At 60.1% G+C, this 20,863-nt stretch overlaps 7 protein-coding genes across 7 annotated transcripts; 3 read left to right on the forward strand and 4 right to left on the reverse strand.

Moving 5' to 3' along the window:
* Positions 1-5: 5 nt before the first annotated feature.
* Positions 6-615, reverse strand: BXZ73DRAFT_79610 (uncharacterized protein; the record flags this gene model as incomplete). Its single annotated transcript, XM_048023132.1, has 4 exons — positions 6-74; positions 100-172; positions 235-550; positions 605-615. Coding segments are annotated over 4 exons (469 nt in total), but the record flags the coding sequence as incomplete, so codon positions are not given.
* Positions 616-1,442: 827 nt separating this feature from the next.
* On the reverse strand, positions 1,443-2,659 carry BXZ73DRAFT_104004 (uncharacterized protein; the record flags this gene model as incomplete). The annotated part of the gene is made up of 4 exons (XM_048015775.1): positions 1,443-1,812; positions 1,890-2,236; positions 2,438-2,557; positions 2,612-2,659. The coding sequence occupies 4 exons, from the start codon at positions 2,657-2,659 to the stop codon at positions 1,443-1,445; spliced, it is 885 nt and encodes a 294-aa protein (XP_047875066.1).
* Positions 2,660-4,740: 2,081 nt separating this feature from the next.
* Positions 4,741-9,255, forward strand: BXZ73DRAFT_104005 (uncharacterized protein; the record flags this gene model as incomplete). Its single annotated transcript, XM_048015776.1, has 3 exons — positions 4,741-4,866; positions 6,375-8,151; positions 8,213-9,255. 3 exons carry the CDS (start codon positions 4,741-4,743, stop codon positions 9,253-9,255), a joined length of 2,946 nt encoding a protein of 981 aa, XP_047875067.1.
* Positions 9,256-11,199: 1,944 nt separating this feature from the next.
* BXZ73DRAFT_79613 (PP2C-domain-containing protein) lies at positions 11,200-13,474 on the forward strand (the record flags this gene model as incomplete). The annotated part of the gene is made up of 9 exons (XM_048023133.1): positions 11,200-11,206; positions 11,268-11,345; positions 11,603-11,692; positions 11,750-11,881; positions 11,955-12,031; positions 12,092-12,176; positions 12,232-12,288; positions 12,341-12,490; positions 12,543-13,474. The coding sequence occupies 9 exons, from the start codon at positions 11,200-11,202 to the stop codon at positions 13,472-13,474; spliced, it is 1,608 nt and encodes a 535-aa protein (XP_047875068.1).
* Positions 13,475-14,048: 574 nt separating this feature from the next.
* Positions 14,049-14,924, forward strand: BXZ73DRAFT_79614 (uncharacterized protein; the record flags this gene model as incomplete). Its single annotated transcript, XM_048023134.1, has 5 exons — positions 14,049-14,270; positions 14,350-14,484; positions 14,575-14,672; positions 14,735-14,866; positions 14,921-14,924. 5 exons carry the CDS (start codon positions 14,049-14,051, stop codon positions 14,922-14,924), a joined length of 591 nt encoding a protein of 196 aa, XP_047875069.1.
* A 1,328-nt stretch (positions 14,925-16,252) lies between these two features.
* On the reverse strand, positions 16,253-18,344 carry BXZ73DRAFT_51304 (uncharacterized protein; the record flags this gene model as incomplete). Its single annotated transcript, XM_048020601.1, has 2 exons — positions 16,253-17,953; positions 18,081-18,344. 2 exons carry the CDS (start codon positions 18,342-18,344, stop codon positions 16,253-16,255), a joined length of 1,965 nt encoding a protein of 654 aa, XP_047875070.1.
* A 1,179-nt stretch (positions 18,345-19,523) lies between these two features.
* Positions 19,524-20,753, reverse strand: BXZ73DRAFT_51216 (uncharacterized protein; the record flags this gene model as incomplete). The annotated part of the gene is made up of 5 exons (XM_048020586.1): positions 19,524-19,808; positions 19,902-19,926; positions 20,062-20,212; positions 20,385-20,467; positions 20,635-20,753. The coding sequence occupies 5 exons, from the start codon at positions 20,751-20,753 to the stop codon at positions 19,524-19,526; spliced, it is 663 nt and encodes a 220-aa protein (XP_047875071.1).
* Between the last annotated feature and the right edge of the window lie 110 nt (positions 20,754-20,863).

Genomic DNA, 20,863 nt, shown 5'->3' on the forward strand with positions numbered 1-20,863 from the left:
CCGACCGTCCCAGTACTTTTGTGAACGCAGATGCACGTTAAGCCACTCTGTTAATGCCGACGTCAACACGGTCTCTATCATTATGACAGAAGTTCTGACCGAAACACGGAGTCGGTTTGGTGAAGTAAGTGTTGCGAAGGATGGCGTGCATCTCCACCGCCCAGTTGAGCGCCTGAAAAACACAGTCCAACGGCTCATGAGCGCACGGACAGATATGCACAACGGAAGTCTAACCTGCACATAGTCCCCGGTCGCGCGGTAGCACTCGACGAACAGGTTCGAGCACAGCATGATGTTGAGCTTGCACTCCACGTCCATGTCGATGTAGATGGGCGATTGCATGCCCCCACCATTGTGCGACGAGAGCGGGATGAGCTGCGCGACCTGGTGGCCGACGAGGGCTTCGACCGTCTCGTGCAGCTTTGCGATTGCCGCCTGGTAGTGGTGTTCCTTTACGAGCCTTGTGGCTTCTTCCAAGAGGTACGAGCCTTCAATCAAGGACTTCACGAGTGCTCCTGACACGAATCGTGAGTTGTCAGTAGCCTCGTCACTTGAAACGCAGATGGACACCCACCGGTGAAGTTGCGAGTAATGTCATACTCACACAGTGCACATTTGGAGGCATGTATATAGTAGGTCCTTTTCAGATGGAGAGCGCGAGCGATAGAAAGCAACACTCGCCTGAGCAAGACGCCGCGCACGCCCTCGTTGGGCGTCTAGTAATGCCGGCTAACTCGGTAAAATGTTCAGGCATCCACTAGTGCGACGCTACTTATAGTCGTTGGGCGTATGAGTATCCATCACTTGTTTCTGTTACACCTCAGGCCTCAGTGTTGAAGTGGAGCTGAGTGAAACTGCTGAGTCGGGCTTCGGCAATCGCTCTCACTGCTTCGCTCAATACAATGTTGGCGCTTCCCACGAGATATCATAAGCGCAGCAAATCTGAAGCTTGACTGAACACGTCGCACCAATGCAGGAGAGCCAAGATATAATGTTGCTGAGATACGAGTTTCTCTACAACGGTTTTACTCTGTCCCAGTGGCTAGCAATACATTTATGATGTAGATAGACTGGCAATAACAGCAGATGTCCTCGCTCATCTAATTCCATCGCCCGAGTCGTGTGCGCGGAGAGCGGCAGGCGGCACATCCGAGCCTCTTGGATGCGCCCGCCTTTGTGCTCTGGCCCGAGGGTGCGTCGCGGACGCGAGCAGAAGACGGAGGCGTGACCTATCTCCGTCCTCGACGCGGACGCCCGCAACGCGCCAGCCTCCCACATCCAGCCCGGCGCCCCGTCACGTACCCGCGCCGCGGGCCAAGCTTCCTGCGTGCTACTAGCAGGAGGCGAGGCGCGAGAGAACGTGGGCGGTGGGAGACAGGCCGGCGGCGCACGCAGGGGTGGTCCTCCCGGCGCGTCGAGCGCGGCCGGGGAAAGGGGTACCCTCACGCGCGGACGACAGCGGCGGGGGCAGGGGCAGGGGCGGCGAGGCACCCGTGCGTCGCGCCGGTGCGGCATGCGCGCGAGCACCAGTCGTCGCCGCAGCGCGCGCACGTGGGGTAGTTCGCGCCCGCGCGCTTGCACCCGGTGCACACCGACGGCTTGCTGAAGCGCGACGTGCGCTCGATCTCTTCGAGGGCCGCGACGCTCGCGCTTGGCGATGGAGAGCTGCGGTCGCGGTGCTCGCCGACCCGTGCCTCGTCCAGGCCGACGAGGGACGCGCTCTTCGGCGTGGCGGGCGCCTCAGAGGAGGACGCGGTGGCGAGGGAGTCGACAGAGGAGCGACTGGAGGAGCGGCGGGTGGAACGGGAGCGGCTGGCGGAGGGCGAGTCGCGCGCGCGGGAGGCGAAGGGGAGGATCGAGGACGAGGCTTCGGAGAGCCTCGAAGCCACAGAAGTGGCCGCGGCGCGGGGGCGGGGGCGTGGCGGGGGTCGTGGAAGGCGCGCGTCAGGGCGCGAGAGCGGCGTTCTTCGGGTTCCACAGTGCTGATGGTGGAGAGGGGGGGCTCGGGCACCACGCCCATGCAGTTCAGGAGCGACTCGCGCGCGGAGAAATACCCGCGCGGAGCTTGCAAAGCCGCTTCGTGGGTTCCGAGGTCGATGATCGAGGCCGCTGGGCTCTTGAGAGGAAAGCCCGACATCTTCGAGCAGGACATGGTTCGCGACCTGCTCTCGGGGCGCAGTGAAGGGCCGGCGGCGGCCTTGATGGGCTCCTGCGACGGGGCGCGCGCCTTGTCGAGCTGCAGGGAAAGGGGAGGATAAGTTTCATGGCCTCGTGAAGGATCTGAGATCGTTACTCACCGCTGTCGAAGACGAGGCCTTTGCGCCTACACGGGAAGAAGACCTCTCTCGGCCGTGCGCGTGGGTGTGGACGTGCCCCGCAGCATCTAGTGATCGATGGATAAGACTTCGTGTCTTTGGGTGGCCACAAAGTTACTTACTTGGGCGAGGGACGCAGCAGACGCTTGCGAACTCGGTCTTGGCGCCAATCTCCGGAGGAAGTCCTCGAAGTGGCTCAAAGGCTGGATGGGTCCGTGCCCAGGCCAGGTGTGGCAAGCCCTCTGCATAGTCGCATTAGCTCAAGGGAGGGTCGGCATATCAGTGGTTGAGCGCACCTTGACAATGGGGCGAGGGACGGCTGGGGTGTTCGAGGTGGAAGGCATATTGAGGTCGGGGAGGAAGATGGATGAGACAGTTTGTTGGCCAGGAAGGCAGAGGAGGAGGTGGTGAGTACAGAAGGATGGGCCAGAGTTGGCGTCCTTATATACGTTGAAGTGCAGTGACGGAGGATTCGCGAACCTGGGCTGGGCACGGCGTAGGATCACACGAGTCGATAGAGCGTGTCCCTGTGGCCAGCGGAAGGCCCCGTCAGGCCACGGGGGCAATCGGCAGAACTGCGGCTGCCACATTGGGTGCGAGACGATAAGAAAGCACTGGAGGGCGCGCTGAACCAACGAAGGTCCTGCGGCGCGTCGCGAACCTCAGATCGTGACCGCCCCACAGAAAGATGCAAACTCATTGCAGGCGGGCCTCGATTACGAATCGCCCAGGCCCCAGAAGCAAGAGAGTCCGGGGTCTACACGGGGCGTGGTGAGGCTTTCGGCCACAATCGAAACCCCCTAGTGGAGATTGGTGTTCTCCGTCGCCGCTGTGTAAATGAGGAGTACCGTATCCAAAGCTCTATAAAAGAGTGTTTTGGAGGGCCTCGCAGCTGCTTTGGCGTCATGCGCCTGCGAGTTAGATTCGACTAGGGGAAGCCAACATGACTTGAGCTCTCAGTGGGCCACAGATTAGGTCGGGAACTCACTGCGAGACCCCGAAAAGCCCCAGATTTCTCCGACGATTGAGCATGATAAAGGGCGTCCGTTCGCGTTACGACGGTAAAAGGCCGAAAGGGAATCGGGCGACGGGGACCTTCGCGTACAAGGCTGTCGAGACGCCTTCATAGATGGCCGTCCGATGGGTGCGCTGTTGCTCAGTCCCCCGAGGAGGTGGTCGTCCGACCTGGAGCGTCGTGGTGGCGGAAGCAAACGAACGCCGCTCCGCCCGCAGTCACGGGCACTCTGTCACGGCGGGTGATCGCGCCCGCCGTGTCACTGTCACCTCCTGCGAGGCTTTCTCCGCTCTCCCATCGCTCCTCATCAGAATACCCACAGAGCCTTTTGGCTTGTGCTCGTCGATACTTCGGAAACCGGGTACCTTGGCCGACCTTTGTCATGCACAGAACACAGCCCAAAAATTTCCAGGTTCGTCGTCTTCTCGACCTAGCCATTTGAGCCACAACTACGTCTGCGACGCCTTCTCATGCACGGCTTATCTGTGCCATCCATCTCAGTCTTGTTACGTATGGACTGACTATGTCGCGATTTAGCTCGTGTGACTTCTCGCATATGACATATCTGCATTCGGCGGAGCGCAGAAACTCTCGACCACAAGCACACTACCAGTTCAACGACCGCCCCTCTCATCAGCATCGATCTTCCGGCCCCCGAGAGGCAAGCAACGATCCTCGTGACGGTCCAGACCTAGACTCGAGATGCCACTACCCCTTCTCTGTCAGGCAGGCTACATCCTAGAGCACCGCGTACGCACGCGCTCGGTAGCGCAAATCATGAGCCTTCCGAGCCTACGAACGGCCCTCCGAGGGCCAACTGCCTCCATGTTAACGGATCATTGCAATTCTTCTACCCTCCACCGCGCAATGTGGCATCCCATCTGACGCTCCACGCCGTCGTGTGCAGTGTACTGCCTGATGTGCGCCCTTCCGGGTTGGGCCTCTGGGAAGCTTGGCCGAGCCACGGCCCGCTCGACCTCCGCGTCGGAAAGCATGGGCCGCAGCTACGCCAACGAACGTTCGTAGGATCGTCGACGCATCCATTTGGCCACACATCTGCGGAGATGTACTCTTTGTTCCTCTGGTACTTGTTTCCTTCCCCATCTAATGGAATGCTTTGGCGGGGACACACGGTGGGGTACCTGAGGTCGTCTTGGTCTCTCACAATCCCTGGTGCGTCTGTCAGCCTGCGAACATCCTATGCTGATATGTTGCTTGTAGGGCAAGTACGGCATCTTGCTCGGATTGTGATCCACCCCAGGCACGCGTGTGGCTGATGACATGGCGCGTCTTGCGTCGAGGCCTGCTCAAAAGAAAGTCCGGTACAATTGGGGCAGATCACTCGTCATCCGCTCGTCACCCTTTTCGGCCACCGAGCAAACGTCAACGACCTCGAGTGCAGCGATCACGATGCTCTCAATGATCCCCCGCCTGTTCAGACATCTCCGCCCGCCGCTCGACATTGTCGACTCCCGTCCTAGAGCGTCGCTCGTCGTGCCCTGGGATCACCACGAACGTGCGCCGCCCTTTCCTCGGGTGCGTGCAACATTGGAGTAGGGTATGTCGCGCTTCACACCACGATGTGGAGCAAGAGCGAGACACAACAACGTTGCACTCGGCAAGCATCATGGGCCTCCAATGCTTTGTTCAGGTGCGTTTCACCTCCTCGCCTTCGTTTCGCCTGTCAGGGTTCGGCCCCGCCCACGAGTAGTTGATCCCCATCCCAATCATGCTCTAGACTCTCGGCATCCCCGTGAGTACATCGCTTGTGGTATGGGCGAAGTCAGTCAGCGCCCGGAGTTTGAAAAGCGCGTGCCTCGTGATCTATCCCCACGTCATGGTGTTTTGGACGTTCCGCCGCCTTCTCGTTTTCATTTCCGAGCTGGCGAGCGCGCAGCATGCACTAGCTGACAAGACATGCGCAGGAGATATGGCTACTATTAGCCGGCATTCTCGGTGCCTTCTAGATTGCTTGGAGAGCGCATAAGGTGAGTGCTTGCCTTAACCGGTGATCTAAGAAAGTAACTGACGTAAGATATGGACAGATGACAGAACGCAACCTGAACGGAGGCATTGACTGCTGTCGTCGCGAGTGTGGTGGCCATGTTCTCGTGCTGGGTTAGAGGCACAGCCTTTGGAGGGTTTCACGAGGAACCGTCCCCGAGGCTTCGAGCACGTCTACAAGCTGTGACCACCTCACCCGCCATTCGCTTCGGATGGACGCAAACGCAGCTGATGAACGCGAGAAGCGGATACACACGGACTACCGCTCGTGGAAGTTCGCCGCCCTGACACGAAGCGGCCCTGTGCGCGGCTGCAGGGTCATCGATGGCGGAAGCTTTACCTCAGACGTCGGAAACCGACCGCTTGGTGTCGCCATCGGAGGGAGTGGGCGTAGAGGAGGATGTGTTCGGGCTATTCTGCAACGAGGACCAGGATCGAGAGTGCTGAGGTCGTGTGCCATCAGGTTGAGGTGGCCAACATCCTCGTGCAGGGCACGCCTACTTCATAACCCCGCCCGCGCTGTCCGTTCATTGGCTCGGAGGCCTTCTGTCCCGAGGAAATAACCGTCACACGACCAGTATTGTGCACTGACTCGTCGAGGCATCGGTGTGAAGTGCTCGTCGCCGTCGCTCCCGCCAATCCTCAGCACATCCTGAGCACCAACGGGAGATCCGTTCGGAAGTTCTCTACACTCGATTGCCTGCCTTCCAGTCGTCGTGAGGAGGCCAAGACCCGACTTGTCCCGCACGACCGTGTTCGGCGCGTCCGATTGCAGCGCTCCCGATGCTTTCCTCCGCACAGATGTCGAGAGCCCGAGCCGCGGCAGAGAGCCAGTTGAAAACTTGAAGCTAGCGCCACCAACCCGCAGACCCGCGGAGCAACGAGATCACGTGCCTAGGAACACGCGACAAAGCCGTTCCTGATTGGGAAATCAACAGCGTCGGTGGCTGTCGACCTCCCGCCCGCCTCCCCGACGCCCACGCCGCCATGGACGACCGCCGCGGCCCCCGACGTTCAAACCGCCGCCCCCGCGCCCCCAGCTGATCACGCCCTCCGTATCTCCCCCCATCATCCGCCCCTGGCAGCACACCCGCGACATCCCACCCGCCGCGAAACGACGCCGGCTGTCTTCAACACCCTCCTCGTCCTCGATCCTCCGCGCGTCGACGTCCCGGCAGCCATCCGTCGCGCCCGCGCTCGAGTCGAGCAACCGGCTGTTCGAGTTCTGGGACTCGCTCGCGGTGCGGTACAACAAGCCCCTGGACGAGGATGACATCGTAGACCTCCGCGACCTCGCGCTGCTCAAGGACCGGGGCGTGACGCGTGCAGCCGTGGGTACGTACGAGATCGGGAGCCTCACGGCCCCGCCGGTGGAGGACGACGCGGCGAGCCACGCAGGCGAGGCGGAAGAGGAGGAGGATGAGGAAGGCGAGTCGGTGGACGAGTCCGCGGATGAGCTCGATCTGTTGGCCCAGGCGCCGCCGCCGCCGCCGGTGGCGACGAAGCTCGAGTATTACAAACGCTGGGTCGTGCCACCTGCGGACGCAGCGAACCCGGAGGACTTAGAGGCGTTCAGGGAGTTTGAGGAGGCAGAGAGGCAGAGGCGGGAGCTGGGTGGTTTGGACGTGGACTACGACGACGGGCCGGAAGACTCGGGCCCGCCGGCTTCGTTCAGCTCTGACCCGGGGCCGTTCTCTGCTCTCACAGATCTCGGCGATGACAAGGAGGAGGAACCCTTGGACCTGCTGCCGCCCCGTCGTCGGTCGCCGAACCCACCGCCCAAACCCCGTCGAAAATCGAGGCCGCCCCCAAAACGCGGCGACTCGTCCTCCGAGGACGAGCTCGCGGCCTGGAAGATCGACGACACGCCCATCCCCCGGCGCCGCTCCGCCCCGCCAAGCGATGTCATCGACTTGACCGGCTTGACACCCTCTTCTCCCGTCCAACCACCACCCACACATGGCCGGCCGTTGTTCCGTGCCCGTTCGCGCGCGCGGTCGAAGTCCAAACCACCTGCGCCGGCTCCTCAGAAGCGGCCGGAAACACCGGACCCTGACCCCGCGCCCCCGTCACCCATCGAGCCCGTGCAGCAGCTCCTGACCCCCCCGCGTTCGACCTCTGCCCCGGATAGCGCGCGGCCCGCCCAGGACGCTAACCCATTGCCCCGTGAGTCACCGAGCCCTCAGTTCCCCAAGGTCCGCGCGCGGTACACGCCTCGGCCTCGGCCTCGCACCCCCAGCGACGATGAAGACGTCCCTGCGGGTCCTAGTTCGAGGCCGTTCCCTGCACCGTTCCCCATTGGGCCCCCGAAAAAGGCGAAGAAAACGCCTCGAAGGCCCCGGTCGGAAGTGGAAGTGGTGATCACGACGTCTTCGAGAAAGCCAGGTACGAGCCGCGGCCAGCCCCCGGCCGAGCCACCGCAGCCCCCATCTACACCTCCTCCGAAGCGCAAAAGAGCGAAAGGGAAAGCGAAGGTCGCCGAGGCGCAACCGTCGCCCCCTGAAGATGCCCCAGTTGCCTCCAAGCCGAAAAGGCGCTCTCAATCGCAACCTAGGGCCCCGAGCAGTCGAGCCAAGACCCCCGAATCCCCTCAACCACTGTCACCATCGATTCCGAGGGGCAAGAAGCGTCGCAGGGTGTCTTCGCTGTCTGCCATGTCAGACATCTCTCCAGTCAGGGCACAGGTGGCATCGTCTCCTACCCACTCTGTCCGTAGTTCACTGCGCGGTCGGAACAATTTTCCTGCTGGTTCCCAAGATGGTTATTCCTCGGACATTCCTCCTCGGATATCGTCCGACCCGCCGGACGTGGAAGACGGTACGTTGTCACAGCTCTCGGATCGCCCTCAGATTCTAAGGAAGATTCCACGACCTTTTAGACGAAGACGAGGATCCCCTTCTGCATCTCATGCCCCCGGTCCGTGCTCCGTCTCGCGCGCGCAGCTCCGCGCCCCAAATACCCTTGGCTCCCGTATACCCCCACATGGCGCATCCGTACGCTTCACGGCACGGAGACCGCACTTCCTTTCCTGCTTCTGCGAGCGGCCACGGTCGCAACGGCAGCGTCCCCGACGCCCGACACATGTACTCGACCCCCGCCCCGCCGCTCCAGGATCCGCAGGCCCAATTCATGCTTGCCCAGGCGTGGCACAGCCTGTCGTACCTCATGGCGTCCGGCGCGCTCCCTCCGCCCCCGCCCTCGGGCCCTGGGTACAGCTTCCCCACCGTTGCGCCCCGGCCGCCGTACACGCCAAGCCACCAGCGCTACCGCACTCGCCCCGCGCACGGGCTGGACACACCCTCATCGTCGTCCGAGGCCGGGCCGTCGCGCGCGGGGCCCGCGTACGCGACGCCCACGCACCACGCCCACTCTTACGCCCACTCCCACCCGCACCCAGCGCACGGGTACTCGTACGGGTTCGGCTCTGGCTTCTCGGACGGCACGCTCCCGCCGTCGTCGCCGATCTCGTCCCTGCGTTCGTCGCCGATGCTGCGGCCCGCGTCGGTGCCCCCGGGGCAGCGGAGCCGGTCGCGCGGGCGAAGGGTGTCGTTCAGGCTCGACGCGGACGATCGCCCTCTTCCGCCGCCACCACCTTCGAGGCGCGAAGAAGAGGAAGAAGAAGAAGAAGACGCCGACGACGACGACGATAGCGAGCAAGGACCGCATTATGCGCGCCAGGCCCAGCCAAGGCCGCAGGCGAGGAGTAAAGGCAAAGCTCGGGCCGCGTTCGTTCCCGCAGAGGAGGAAGAGGAGAGCTGCGACGAGGACGTCCCGTCATCCGCGTACAGGAACGGACGGCCGCTCCCGGTCGCCGCACGCCCGCCGACGCCCGCGCGGGGAAGGGCGCCACAGAGGGCGCAGACTCCTGCTCCGCCGTCGTACCGCGACAAGGGCTCGTCGGCGCGGGGCGCGCAGTGGTGATGCTGGCGCCCCCTTCTTCCCTTCCGTGCGTCAGACATCCTTGGACCATGTCATCTTCTCGGACCATGTCCCGGCCCATGCCGGCCTTAAAGCGGCTCACGCATGCCAGTTACAAGCCAAAGAGTAGAGACTGTCAGCCCGCAATCGGTCTGACGTGAGGCAGCCCGGTGTTCAGAACACGGCTGCGCGTATTTGTACAAGATTGTAATGCTGCCATTTGTCGTTCCTAGTGTGACACTAATGCTGACATGTACGAGAGATGTAGCTGTACGATCTTCTTGCTAATATGAGTAGGTGTGTCGCCGTGACTGTCATGCGTGGGACTACGGAAATGCACACAATTGTCATCACCATCGTCGGGGCGTGCAGCAGGCTATACCTGTTTATCCTCGTCGTCCACGAAGAAGTCGATTTGACGTCGACCGATGGGGTCAGGCTCAGCCTTCCTGTGGCAGGGTACCATCGCATCTCCCATGCGTATTCTAACGGTGTCATGGTGACTTTTGTGCCGATATGTTTCTACACCGCCGATGGCAGTAATAGTCCTGACGAGCGACAACCTGCACGTCGGACGCGGTCTACCACACATTCTCATATCTCCTGCAGACAAACCACGCAGCGCACAGCGGACAGAACTTGCCGCGCTCTTCGTGCGCTCAGCCGACATCTACATGGGCCGGGGCAACCTCGTCATTTCTCCTCGTTGCCATATATTCAATCTTGATACCATCGCGGCACCCACGGCTCCGCATTATTCACGCGAGAGTTGTAGTTTAGTTGACGTTCTATCGTCAACGGCCAGAATGGACATGTCATCAACTACAGCGATCACTTACGAAGACAAACGTGTAGATGTCGCAACCAAAGCAGTACATGTCCCACGCATGTTGCAGTGGGTCCAGCGGCGATTCACCTTCTGCTGTGCAGCAGTTTGCTGTACCATCTACACTAATCTGCACTGCGCCTGAAAGTAGGCAAACGGCCTCAATGCGTGGGTGCTTCGCCATTTGGTGACTGCGGATGCTAAGCATTTTTCGAGCACCCACGTACTGTCATAGTCCGATCCCAGACTGGGCGCGATAGTACGGAAGGGGGAAAATGCGAGGAGAGCTGATAACAATATTAATGGGCTTATCTACATAACTTCGTGAATCGTACACAGCCTATGCGACGTCGTTCGCGGGCAGAACGTGGTCGGAGAACTTCGGACGCCATGTCGCCTAAGCGTAAGGGTCGGTGTCAGCATTAATAGGAAAGCCTGTGGATCCGTGCCCCAGCAGGTCGATGGGTCCGCCATGTCGCCGCAGCGGGCGGGTGATGGGCAGCCTGCTAGAACGGAGGGCCGCTGACGGCGGAAACTGTATATGCCGCGAATTGCAAGAACCTGCATGCACGGCAGCGTTGATAGAACGGCAGAATTCATCGAGGCGGGGAGGACGTGGCAGGTTGATTGACTGTGTCTGCGTGGGGTGGAGCGCTGGATCTTAGGCGCGCTGACTTGAAGGGTGACTGGGGCGAGACGGACGGCAATTGCTGAGTGGGTGCTTTCCGCGGCAGGCGGAGGAGGACTCGGAGAGAGCAATCAAGAGCAATGGGCGGAGGGGCCCAAAACAATGGGCGATCTTATCTGGCGATCCCGGCGGACGTGGGAGGACTGCCTAATCGGGGATCACCACCAGCGAGCAGGGAGAGATTTTGCTCCGCAAACAGCCGTCAACAGATCCCTGACTCGAGACACCACACGACACCTCCCACCTCTCCCCCGCACGCCTCGCCACGCCTCGCCAGCCCTCCGTTCACGCCCACGATCGCCACGACCAACGACCGCACCCCCCGCCACGCCTCCCCCGCCCCACGACTTTGAAAGATGGTGCGTGATTGTCTTCTGCGTCCTCGCCTGCCCCACCCTTATCCCTATGGCGAGCGCAGGGTCAGACACTCTCTATGCCGGGTACGCATCATATCTCGTGTCCCCACATCTGCCGCCCTGACTCCCCTTTTTTTGTCTTCAGCGACGGACAAGTCGACCGAACAGGGTGCAAATGACAAGTATCACTACGGAGTTTCGGAAATGCAGGGATGGAGAATAAGTGAGCATCTCGTTCTGATCTGCTGTCACTTCTGCGTCCATATCTGTGCTTGTGTTACGGATGCACTCGTACTCGTTGCGTCCCAATTACCACTTGGAACGCCCTTGTTCCAGGGAGCGTCCTCGGATTTTTGTTTCGTTCTATCACACATTCTGTATACACACTACGTGCACTGTTTATGCGCTCCGGAGTTGCTCCGAATATCGTTCCGAGTTGTGCCTGCTCGTGGCAAGTGGGCTAATCATGCCGTCCTACAGGCATGGAGGATGCGCACACCACTGTGCTTAATCTAGATGAAGATTCCCCGGATCCCAATACCTTCTTCGCTGTTTACGATGGCCACGGCGGTGCGTTTCAACCTTCTCTGTGTCTTCCCGTTGATCCTTATCGCTTGCTCTGTATAGGCTATGCAGTGGCGAAGTATGCTGGTCAGTTCGTGCACAAACGCCTTATTCAAGACGAGGCGTATCACAAGAAGGATTACGCTCTTGCTCTCAAGAACGCGTTCCTTGGGACTGATGCGGACATGAAGTCGAGTACGTTGCAGCGCATCTTTCCAACAAGATGCCAGTAACTGATTGAGCCACTTCCGCTGCGTTCCATGTTCAGGCCCTGAGTTCACTCGCGAGCCATCTGGATGCACGGCTGTTGCTGCACTAGTCACGAATGATGGCAGGATCCTTGTGGTACGTTCTTCGCGGATTAGACTCTTGAAGGCGATCTCATCGTTGGTTGTTGCCCTGCAGGCGAACGCTGGAGACTCACGTTCGGTAATCGGCGTCAAAGGCGATGCGAAGCCTCTGAGTTACGACCATAAACCCCAAAACGAGAGTGCGTCGTCATTTCTCTGTGCTTGCGATCTTTCTTCGAGCGTTTTTCGTTCTAGAGGAGAAAAGTCGTATTGTGGCTGCTGGTGGATACATTGAATATGGTCGGGTCAATGGTACGTGCATATAACCTACGCTTCCCCACGCTTGTTCCCATAGATATCACAGGTAACCTGGCTTTGGCCCGCGCCCTCGGCGATTTCGAGTACAAGAAGAACAACTCTCTTAGTGCCGAAGCTCAAATCATCACTTGTGACCCTGAGATTATCGAGCACCAGGTCACAGAGGAGGACGAGTTCCTCATCATTGCTTGTGATGGTACGTTCGTTCTACATTTCGCGAAGGCACACGTCCTAATACATTTCATCAGGTATCTGGGACTGCTTGTCATCTCAACAGGCTGTCAACGTTGTAAGATTGCTCATCTCCCAAGGCCGCCGTCTACCTCAAGTATGTGAGGACATCTGCGAGCTGTGCCTTGCCCCCGACACGGCCTCCGGCGCGGGAATTGGTTGCGACAACATGACGATCATGATAGTGGCTATTCTCAACGGCAAGTCCCAGGACCAGTGGTACAACTGGGTCACCGACCGCGTGAAGAATAAGATCGGCTTCCAAACACCCGAAAGCCTCCCACAGCTCTATTCCACGAGCCGGCTTATGTCGTTCAACGTGAAGCGCGAGGCGTATGAGAAGCGTCTAAAGGAGAGGCGAGAGCGTGAGGAGCGGGATCGGGAGAACGGTATTACCTCTGTTGGTGAAGGCTCAGCAACGTCACTCTTCGGTGGCTTCGCGAACATCCTCAGTGGCGATGGCTCCTTGGTCCTTCACCATTCCGATGTGGACGATGGGGACGACAGCGACGACGACGACATTGAGAGCCATGGGATCAGTAGTGCCGGATTCCTTGGCGCCGCCGGCATCGACGTAACGAAGAATCTTCGAGAACAGTTGCAAGAGCTCGACCAGATGGGCGCGTCTCCGGATCACGACGTCAACATGAATGACATCGAAGACGAGGAGTCAGGCCAGGAGGACGGCATGCATCACGATGGTGACGGCGAGCAAGACCCGGAGTCTCCAAGCTACACGCTCAAGAGTAGTGCGAACGGCATCTCCTCATCGGGCTTGTCAACTCTCGGCTCTCGCGGAGGCGAGACACCCCCACCCCCGCCTACGCCGCCAAACGGGAATGCCGCGGTCCCGGCGCAGCTCAAGCATCTACCCGACGGCGATGCTCCGAGCGCGGCGGTGAAGGCGGAGGGTCTCATGGACTCGAGCGAGAGCCCGCTCAAGGTCTAGAGTCGCGACGCGACGCTTGGTCTTGGTTAGTATAGCACTGTATTAATCTCGCTGTCCTCGCTCCTCGCACCCCGATGATTCATCCTCTCTCGCGACACGACACACCTCCCACTCACGTCTCACCCTCCCCACTGCCTCCCCCGATATCCGCACTCGTCGCCGCCTCTCCGCTTCTGCACTTCCTTCCTTTCACTTTCACCTCCACTATTGGTGTTCCTCGTTCGGGCTTTTGCGTCGGTGATCGCTTCCACGGACTCTCACAAGCTTCAGCTTCCCGTAAATATACGGCGGGTCCTCCTTCCTTCCTCACCTCTGTCCTTCACTGCGTCCCGCCCTCACTGCCTTCGTCTCTCTCTCTCACGCCCAAGTGTCGCAAACGCATGTGTCCATAGCGTCCATAGTGTCTGTCCTAGTCAACGGTCCCGGTGGTCCTCGCATGCATCGTCTGTATGTCTGTACATGTGTCCTGCTCCGTCTCGTGTCTCATAATCTGTGCCTCATAAACTGTTTCCCTCCTCCCTCCCCTTGGTATGCTGTTGGCCGCATTGCATCGCCCCGGCAGCGTCGTTGCGAGATGCCTATAGCCTTCAAGTTGGTGACTGGGCTCATCCTCGCCAATGGAGCGAATGGCAGTGAGCCTGAGTTTTCTCGGCGCTTCCACAAGCTTACTCCGATCACATCAACGGACCGCTCGCCATGGGGGACGAACCGCATTCCGCACTCCAGACCGAGTTACGCTCACTATATTTGCGGCCTCATGTTGTATCCGAGGCGATACAAACACTGGCATGCGGTCGTCAGTGCCTAGTATTCCGCATCTTCCGGCTTCTCCCTTGTCGCTGTTTCCACCATTCACACAAAGTCTCCCTTTCAAGCTAATCAAACGGAATGCCAGGTCGTCCATCGACATTGTCGGGGACTCTACCACCGGGCTCGAGCTGCTCAGAGAGACATTCGACCTCGTTCCATTCCTCGGGCCCCTCCACTTGGCGCTCCTGTACGCCATCGAGGTGCGTTCCTACTGATGATATCCATTCTCCTTGCTGAGTACTTTCTTTTGAGATACAGAAAACACAGAAGGTCTCACGAATTTCGCTCAGAGCGCTATCCTTCTGGTCAAAAGCCAAACAGTCCTCGAAGGTCAACACGCGCGTCAGCTCGATGACGAGCTCCAGACGTCGTCTGACGAGTCGATCAAGTGAGTACTTGGCCAGGTCCACTCCCGACCACACCCTTTTTGACACTTGGCTCTTTGCGTAGACCGTTCTCTGAAATGCAGCGCGACATAGACGTTGCGCTCAGCCGCTCGAAATGGCAGCGGTCCTTATGCCGCGCTTCGGTGGCTAGCACTCTCGATGAGCATACGGGCCCGATTGATCATGCACGGGGTCGGTTCGTGCCTCGTTAAATGTGATGCCCGATGCTCATTCGGACATTCGTATACAGATAGGACGCCTCGTCTGGTTGCAGAAAAAAGCGGACGCGCAAGCGGGCTATGATCCCAAACACCAGGTGAGCACGACCATGCCGCGACCCGTTGCTGATAGAAACCGACGCAATGCAATAAACCAGGTTCACCTTCCGAGATCGGCAGCTTCGGCCTGAAGCCCTGAGGAAAGTTTCGTCCCAGTGAAGCAATACATGAAGATAAATACTGGGGGACGTTCCTAGCGTCCTACTCCGTACTCTGAACTTTCGAGTCACCGACTTGGAGGTGTGTCATTTTTCAATATCCGAAGATGTATCCCGTTAACTTGCGATCTCTCAGCTCGAGGCCCTTGTGCCATATAGCCGTGACGAGGAAGCAACAGCCTGTGCTCTGCGACACGGAACCTATGTCTGAATCAAGGCTACCTTGGGCAGCAGACATGGATATATGACCACATCGCTCGGGTTCTTGCTTACGTCCACCCCAGCATGAAGCGGCAATTTTACGTCTTGGAGAACGATACGTTGTGTGAGCTTTCAAAACTCACTCCTACAGATGATTGCCATTGTCTGATCAAAGGATCCATGCAGTTGGTTTTCAGGTCGCTTCGCCTAGGGATGTCGGTGAAGGAGCGCAGTGTGATAGCAGCTCTTCGACACGTAAGCTCTCATTGGCCGTTCTCCAGACCAGATGGTGTGTATCTCTAGATATAAACTTCTTAGAACCTGACGACACTAATTGGGCGTATCGCAGAGTACACTGCAATGTGTGAAGGATCTATGTTTGCCCGTGGCAAATGTGAGCGGGCTCTCACTCTCGTGTGTCGGTTCGTGCAGTTGATGGGCTCTCATGCAGTACGGGACAGGTCATTACCATCATACCCCTCGTTGGTCGACCTCCCCCCCCCGACGAGACGCTCACCGCCGTTCCCGGTGCAGAGCTACGGTTACGGTCGGTAAAATCTTGAGTGCTGGCGGTGGTTCTGTACCCGACGTCTAATATATTTTCTACCCACTCCAGACGGCGCAGTCCCTACTCGTTCCTCCCACCATTCGAGAGTGACCGCGTGGTGTGCCTCAACAAACTGCGCCACCATGCTCTCATGCACAAAAACAATTAATCCAACGCTGCGCGATTCACGGAGGCGGCGTAGACTAGTAGACTATCTTGCCTAAGCATCGGTGTTGACCGGGACCACCAGAATCCGTGATTTCCTCCTTTGTTTTCAGTATTCTCGGAGAAGGTCGCATACAGATACATAGATCGATTGCTGTCGAGGTTCAGGCTACTTGAACATGTGTGACATCAGCGAGACACGCGCACCGGCACCACAACCGAATTCATACATGCTACACCACGCCATGCAAGACAGCGAGCTCACCCTCGCACAAGCAAAGCACCACCGTCTTCTCTGCGACCCTGACCACGCCGACTCCAAGCAGCGCTCCCGCCGCCCCGCCCCCGACGCGCACGACCGTCTGCTTCGCCCAGTTCTCGCGCGGGCCTGCCCCCCGATACACGTACGCGTTGCCGCCCGCGTCGGACCCGCCCCCGCCCCCGCTCTCGAACGCGACGACCGCGCCTGCGCCCGTGGCCGCCGACGGGGTGTGGTGCACGAAGCGCGTGTCGCGCTTGGACGCGAGCACGAACGCGAGCGCCGAGTACGTCGCGACGTGCTGCCACGCCGGCGGTGCCGCCGGGTCGCCGTCGGGGGCGGGCAGGAGGGCGAAGACGGGGCCGTCGAGCCCGTTCTTGGTGACGAGCGCGACCCCGTCGCCGCCCGCGTCTGTGCCCGGGAACGGCGTGGAGAGCACCTCGACGGGCGCGTCGTCCAGGTGCCCGTCGCCGCCCGCGCCCGGCGCAGCGGCGGGGGCGAGCGTCACGCACGTGGTCTTGCCCACCGAGAGGTCGATCTCGTCGTCCCGCTCGCCCTCCGCCAGGCTCGGGACCGCGCCGCCGATCCCCGCGCCCCCCGCGCCGGTCCTGCCCTCCTCGAGCGCCGCGGTGTACTTCTCCAGGGCCTCGCGGATCGCGTACAGCTCCGTCGGGTCCAGCGTCTCCGGGACCTCGTCTCCGCCCGCGCCGGCCGCGAACACCTGCGGCCAGCGCGTGCCCTCGTGCGCCTTGTCGAGGTGGAGCGCGAGCACGCCGTAGCGCGCCTCCGCCGCGCGGTCGAACGTCCACACGCTCGTCCCCGGGTGGACCGCGTCCCAGAGCGGGCGGAGCGTGAAGCGCGGGTGCGCGAGCGCCGCGGCGGCCGAGTCCGGGTCGTCGCCCGGCGCGGACGCGGGCGCGCTGTCGACGAGGACGGTGAGCGTGCGGGGCGCGAACGCGACCCGGATCCGCGCGGTGGGGGTGTCCGCGGGGAGCGGGATCGCGACCGTGACGGTGTCCGACGTCTGCGTCCAGGAGTAGGGCGGGGGCTTGGGGGCGTCGGGCGGCGCGCCGTCAAGGTTTTCTCCCGCGCGCGGGATGGGTGCGAGCTCGTCGGGAGAGGGGTCGTAGGCGGGAGCGGCGGCCGCAGCGACGGGTCGGTACGCGGAGCTGCCGAGGAGGACGAAGGAGGCGCGGGAGGGGTCGTACGCGGTGTAGAGTGGAACGTCTGCCCCGCGTCGGTGCCAGAGAACGGTCGCAGGAGAGGCCTCATTTGTGGACAACGAGGGAAGAGCGACCTCAACGGCCCAGATGTCGAATTCTACGGGAGGAGGATGCGAGCTCTTGGACAAAGCAGGAGCATGTTTCAAGTGGTGCTTGGCTGAAAGAAGGGCAACGGCCACGGTACCGTCTCTGCTGGCGACTTGGTGTAGTCGGAAGGGGATTTCGGCTTGCCCATGTTCGTCCAGATTTAGATCGATGGGCGCGGAAAGGGTTGGCGGAGCACCGTCGGGCAACGAGAGCGCATATAGCGAGCCGTAGCCATCGGCGACGAAAAGAGTCGTGCTGTTGAGAAACGCAAGAGATGGGTACTCTCGCTGCAACAATTCCGCACCGTCCGTCTGGATGGGTTTCGGGAGCTCGCAAAGGACCTGGAAGGAAGGCTGCAGAGTGCCCTACTTTCACAACATGCATGTCAGTCAATCACCCAGACGCATGGGGAAGTGTTGAAAACGGCAAAAGTACAAAGGCTCATGCCAGTGCCTCGGCGAAGGGAGGGTGATGGTAGCAGTCGAAACTCACCTCGTCCAGTTCTATTCCGATAACCCGCAAGTCCGCGTCGAAATACGCTGCACGCGTTCCATTGCTGCACACGGCGATATGGTTGTGTCTTACGCGACTCTGAACCTCCTGGAAAGAAAGTGGGGCACGACCAGAGACGTTCGCTTGCGAAGGACGGTGTTGAAGGGGGTAGTGCGATGTGACTTCGTCGTACTCGAGAGGCTGAAATTTGTAACCCTCGAAGCGCGGATTTAGCAGGGCACGGTTGGTGGAGAGAAAAGGCATGGTGAGTGCGAGAGCATAGCGAGAAGAGGAAAAGGAAGAGGATCAACTCCAGGCCCGAAACAGTCGGCCCTCCTATCGCACGTCCATTAACGCCCGTTGCATGCTGTCTTTGGGCCAACTTTGGGCGACATGCGACCAACGGCAGTCTCACAACTCAGCTTGAAGGAGAATATGCCCTCTCGTTTGAGCTCATCACCACCCAGTGAATTATCAGAAACTCCATGCCCATCAGCCAAGCCCATAGCACAAATGTGGTGAGTACGCGCATCATGCTCAGAACCGTTTCTACAATCAGCGCTCGGGGATCCTGGAGAGGCAGAACGATGATCTGCCTGTGCACGCGGCCATTGGAACTTTCCAAGCCCTGTGCGGTAGCATTCCGCAAGATTCCATCGAACTCTGCAGATAACTGCCTCGAGGTACGACCCCCGAGGCGGTGCGCATTGAATGCGCAAGTACATACACCCCCACAATATCGCGACGGAGCGTTTTCCCGGGCCTCCTGTAACGTTCAGCCTCGTCCCAGCGGTTCCGAAGGCCGCGCGCCGCCTGCGACGGTCAGACCAGTCTGATCACGCCGTCAACGCGTCCTCGCCGAGTCGCCCGCCGCGTCGTGGAAGAGAGCTAGTGCTACGCAGCCCGGCTCGCAAATCTCCGACTCCGCCCAGGTCCTCCGCCGGTGGGGTTTTTTGATTGATCGCGTGTTCTTGGGCGTGCGTGCCGAGCATGTGCTTGTGCATTTAGGTCGTGATCGCGCGGCTTTGGGCGGGCGTTGGGCGATGGGGGCTGTCAACGGTGCGGAAAACTGGTGGGATGTTGATCTGCTACGTGGGTCGGTATCAAGTCGTCAGGATTTCAGGGGGAACACTATGCTTGAAATTCAGGACAGAGTCGTTCACTCTCTCCGCTGTTGAGACTGCTACGGTTCGTTCAATCATAATCGTTGGACAAGTTGAACAAATATACGTCGAGCCCGATTGGAGACATTACATATAGACGAGTCTACCCATACACACAAACACCCGACAGCGGGTCTGACCGCCCATCACTAGAAACGTAAAAGCGGAGAAAGCATAGAGCATCATCGCAGTGGTATGCAACATGTCCATCATCCCTCAAAGATACTTCACACGCGAGGGATCTCCCCAAATCACCGTACAATCACCCCAGGTCCGTATCTCACGAATACATCGATGAGAACTCGCTCCTGTCGTCATCGTAATCGGCTCGCGTGCTCTCTCCCCCTGCTTCGCGACCCCCTGCGCGGCCGTCCGGGTGCATCACCCCGAAAGCGTGTGCAATATCGTACTGGAGGTCCATGAACGCCGCGAGCGACGCCTCCGGGGGCATCGCCCCCAGCCCCGGTCCTGAGCCGGTGGCGCCGCCCTCGCCACCGTCGCTGGAGGCGGTGGACGCAGCGGGGGGCTCGATGAACGGCGTGCGGCACGTCGGGCACGTCGTGTTCTATTGGAGAGAGAGGCACCAAAGGAGGTGGGGCGCAGGCGCAGTCAGTGAGGTCCAGGTGCGTGTTTTCGGTAGCGGGGGGAGAAGACGTACGCCTTGGAACAGCCATCCACGGATGCTGTATGCACAACGAGGGGCGCAGGTGCCAAGACCCAGCCGGTCGCAGGTCATATGGACAGATCAAAACAGCAAGGCGTCAGATGGGCCGCACAACGGGCACGATTGGCAAAGGAGGCTGTGGGCACTACTCAACTCTTTACGGCAGAAGATGTGACCACAGGTCTGGGCGAGGCGGGTCACACCGAGCTCTTCGACGGGGTGCGCGGGCGAGTCCATTACAGAGGCCATTTCCTCCTCGGAAAGGATAGCAAGGAGTGACGTGAGGCAGATCGGGCACGTCGAGTCTGCGGGGCGGGTAGATTAGCGGTGTGGTTCGTGAGGCGAGGGCGTCGGCGCTTGGTGCGGGAAACACATCAACGAAATTCGACCCCAGGCGGAGGACCTGAAGGTCCCGGGTCGGCTCTAGAGCATCGAAACAGGTGCGACGGACGTCGCTTACAACGGAAGAACGCTCACCGGAATGTCCGAGGGCGGCAAGGTCGCTCTCGCTCAGCTTGGGAAGTGAGCTCGCGAAGCCGTCGAGATGGGCCTCGCGCTGCCTGGGAACCGCGAATTGGGGCGCGGTAGAGACAACGATTAGCAAAGGCCATAACTCAGCAAGCTCGATGAGAAAGCATGATGAGACAGTATCGGTCCTCGTTCCGAGGAAATCGCAACGCAGCACGGACAGACGTCCGGCCGAGCGTGCTGCAAGGTGGGGACATACCGCATTTCTTCGAGCATGCTGACGAGATCACCGCGAGCGACGTTGGCAGCGTCCGGGTTTCGGACGAAGAAGAAGGCATCAGTCATGCTTCGCCGCCGCGGTCGGGTTGAGCCTTCCATAGCGTTGGCAATGCTGGTGGTTGAGGAAGAAGCCTAGGAACGAGGACACGCAAGCCGGCACCTCCGGGCCTTGCTGCCGGGCCGCGCAAGCGTCGTCACGCACGTGGCAC

This window comes from Epithele typhae, assembly GCF_022376455.1.
Source record: "Epithele typhae strain CBS 203.58 chromosome Unknown BXZ73scaffold_47, whole genome shotgun sequence".
NCBI lineage: Eukaryota > Fungi > Basidiomycota > Agaricomycetes > Polyporales > Epitheliaceae > Epithele > Epithele typhae.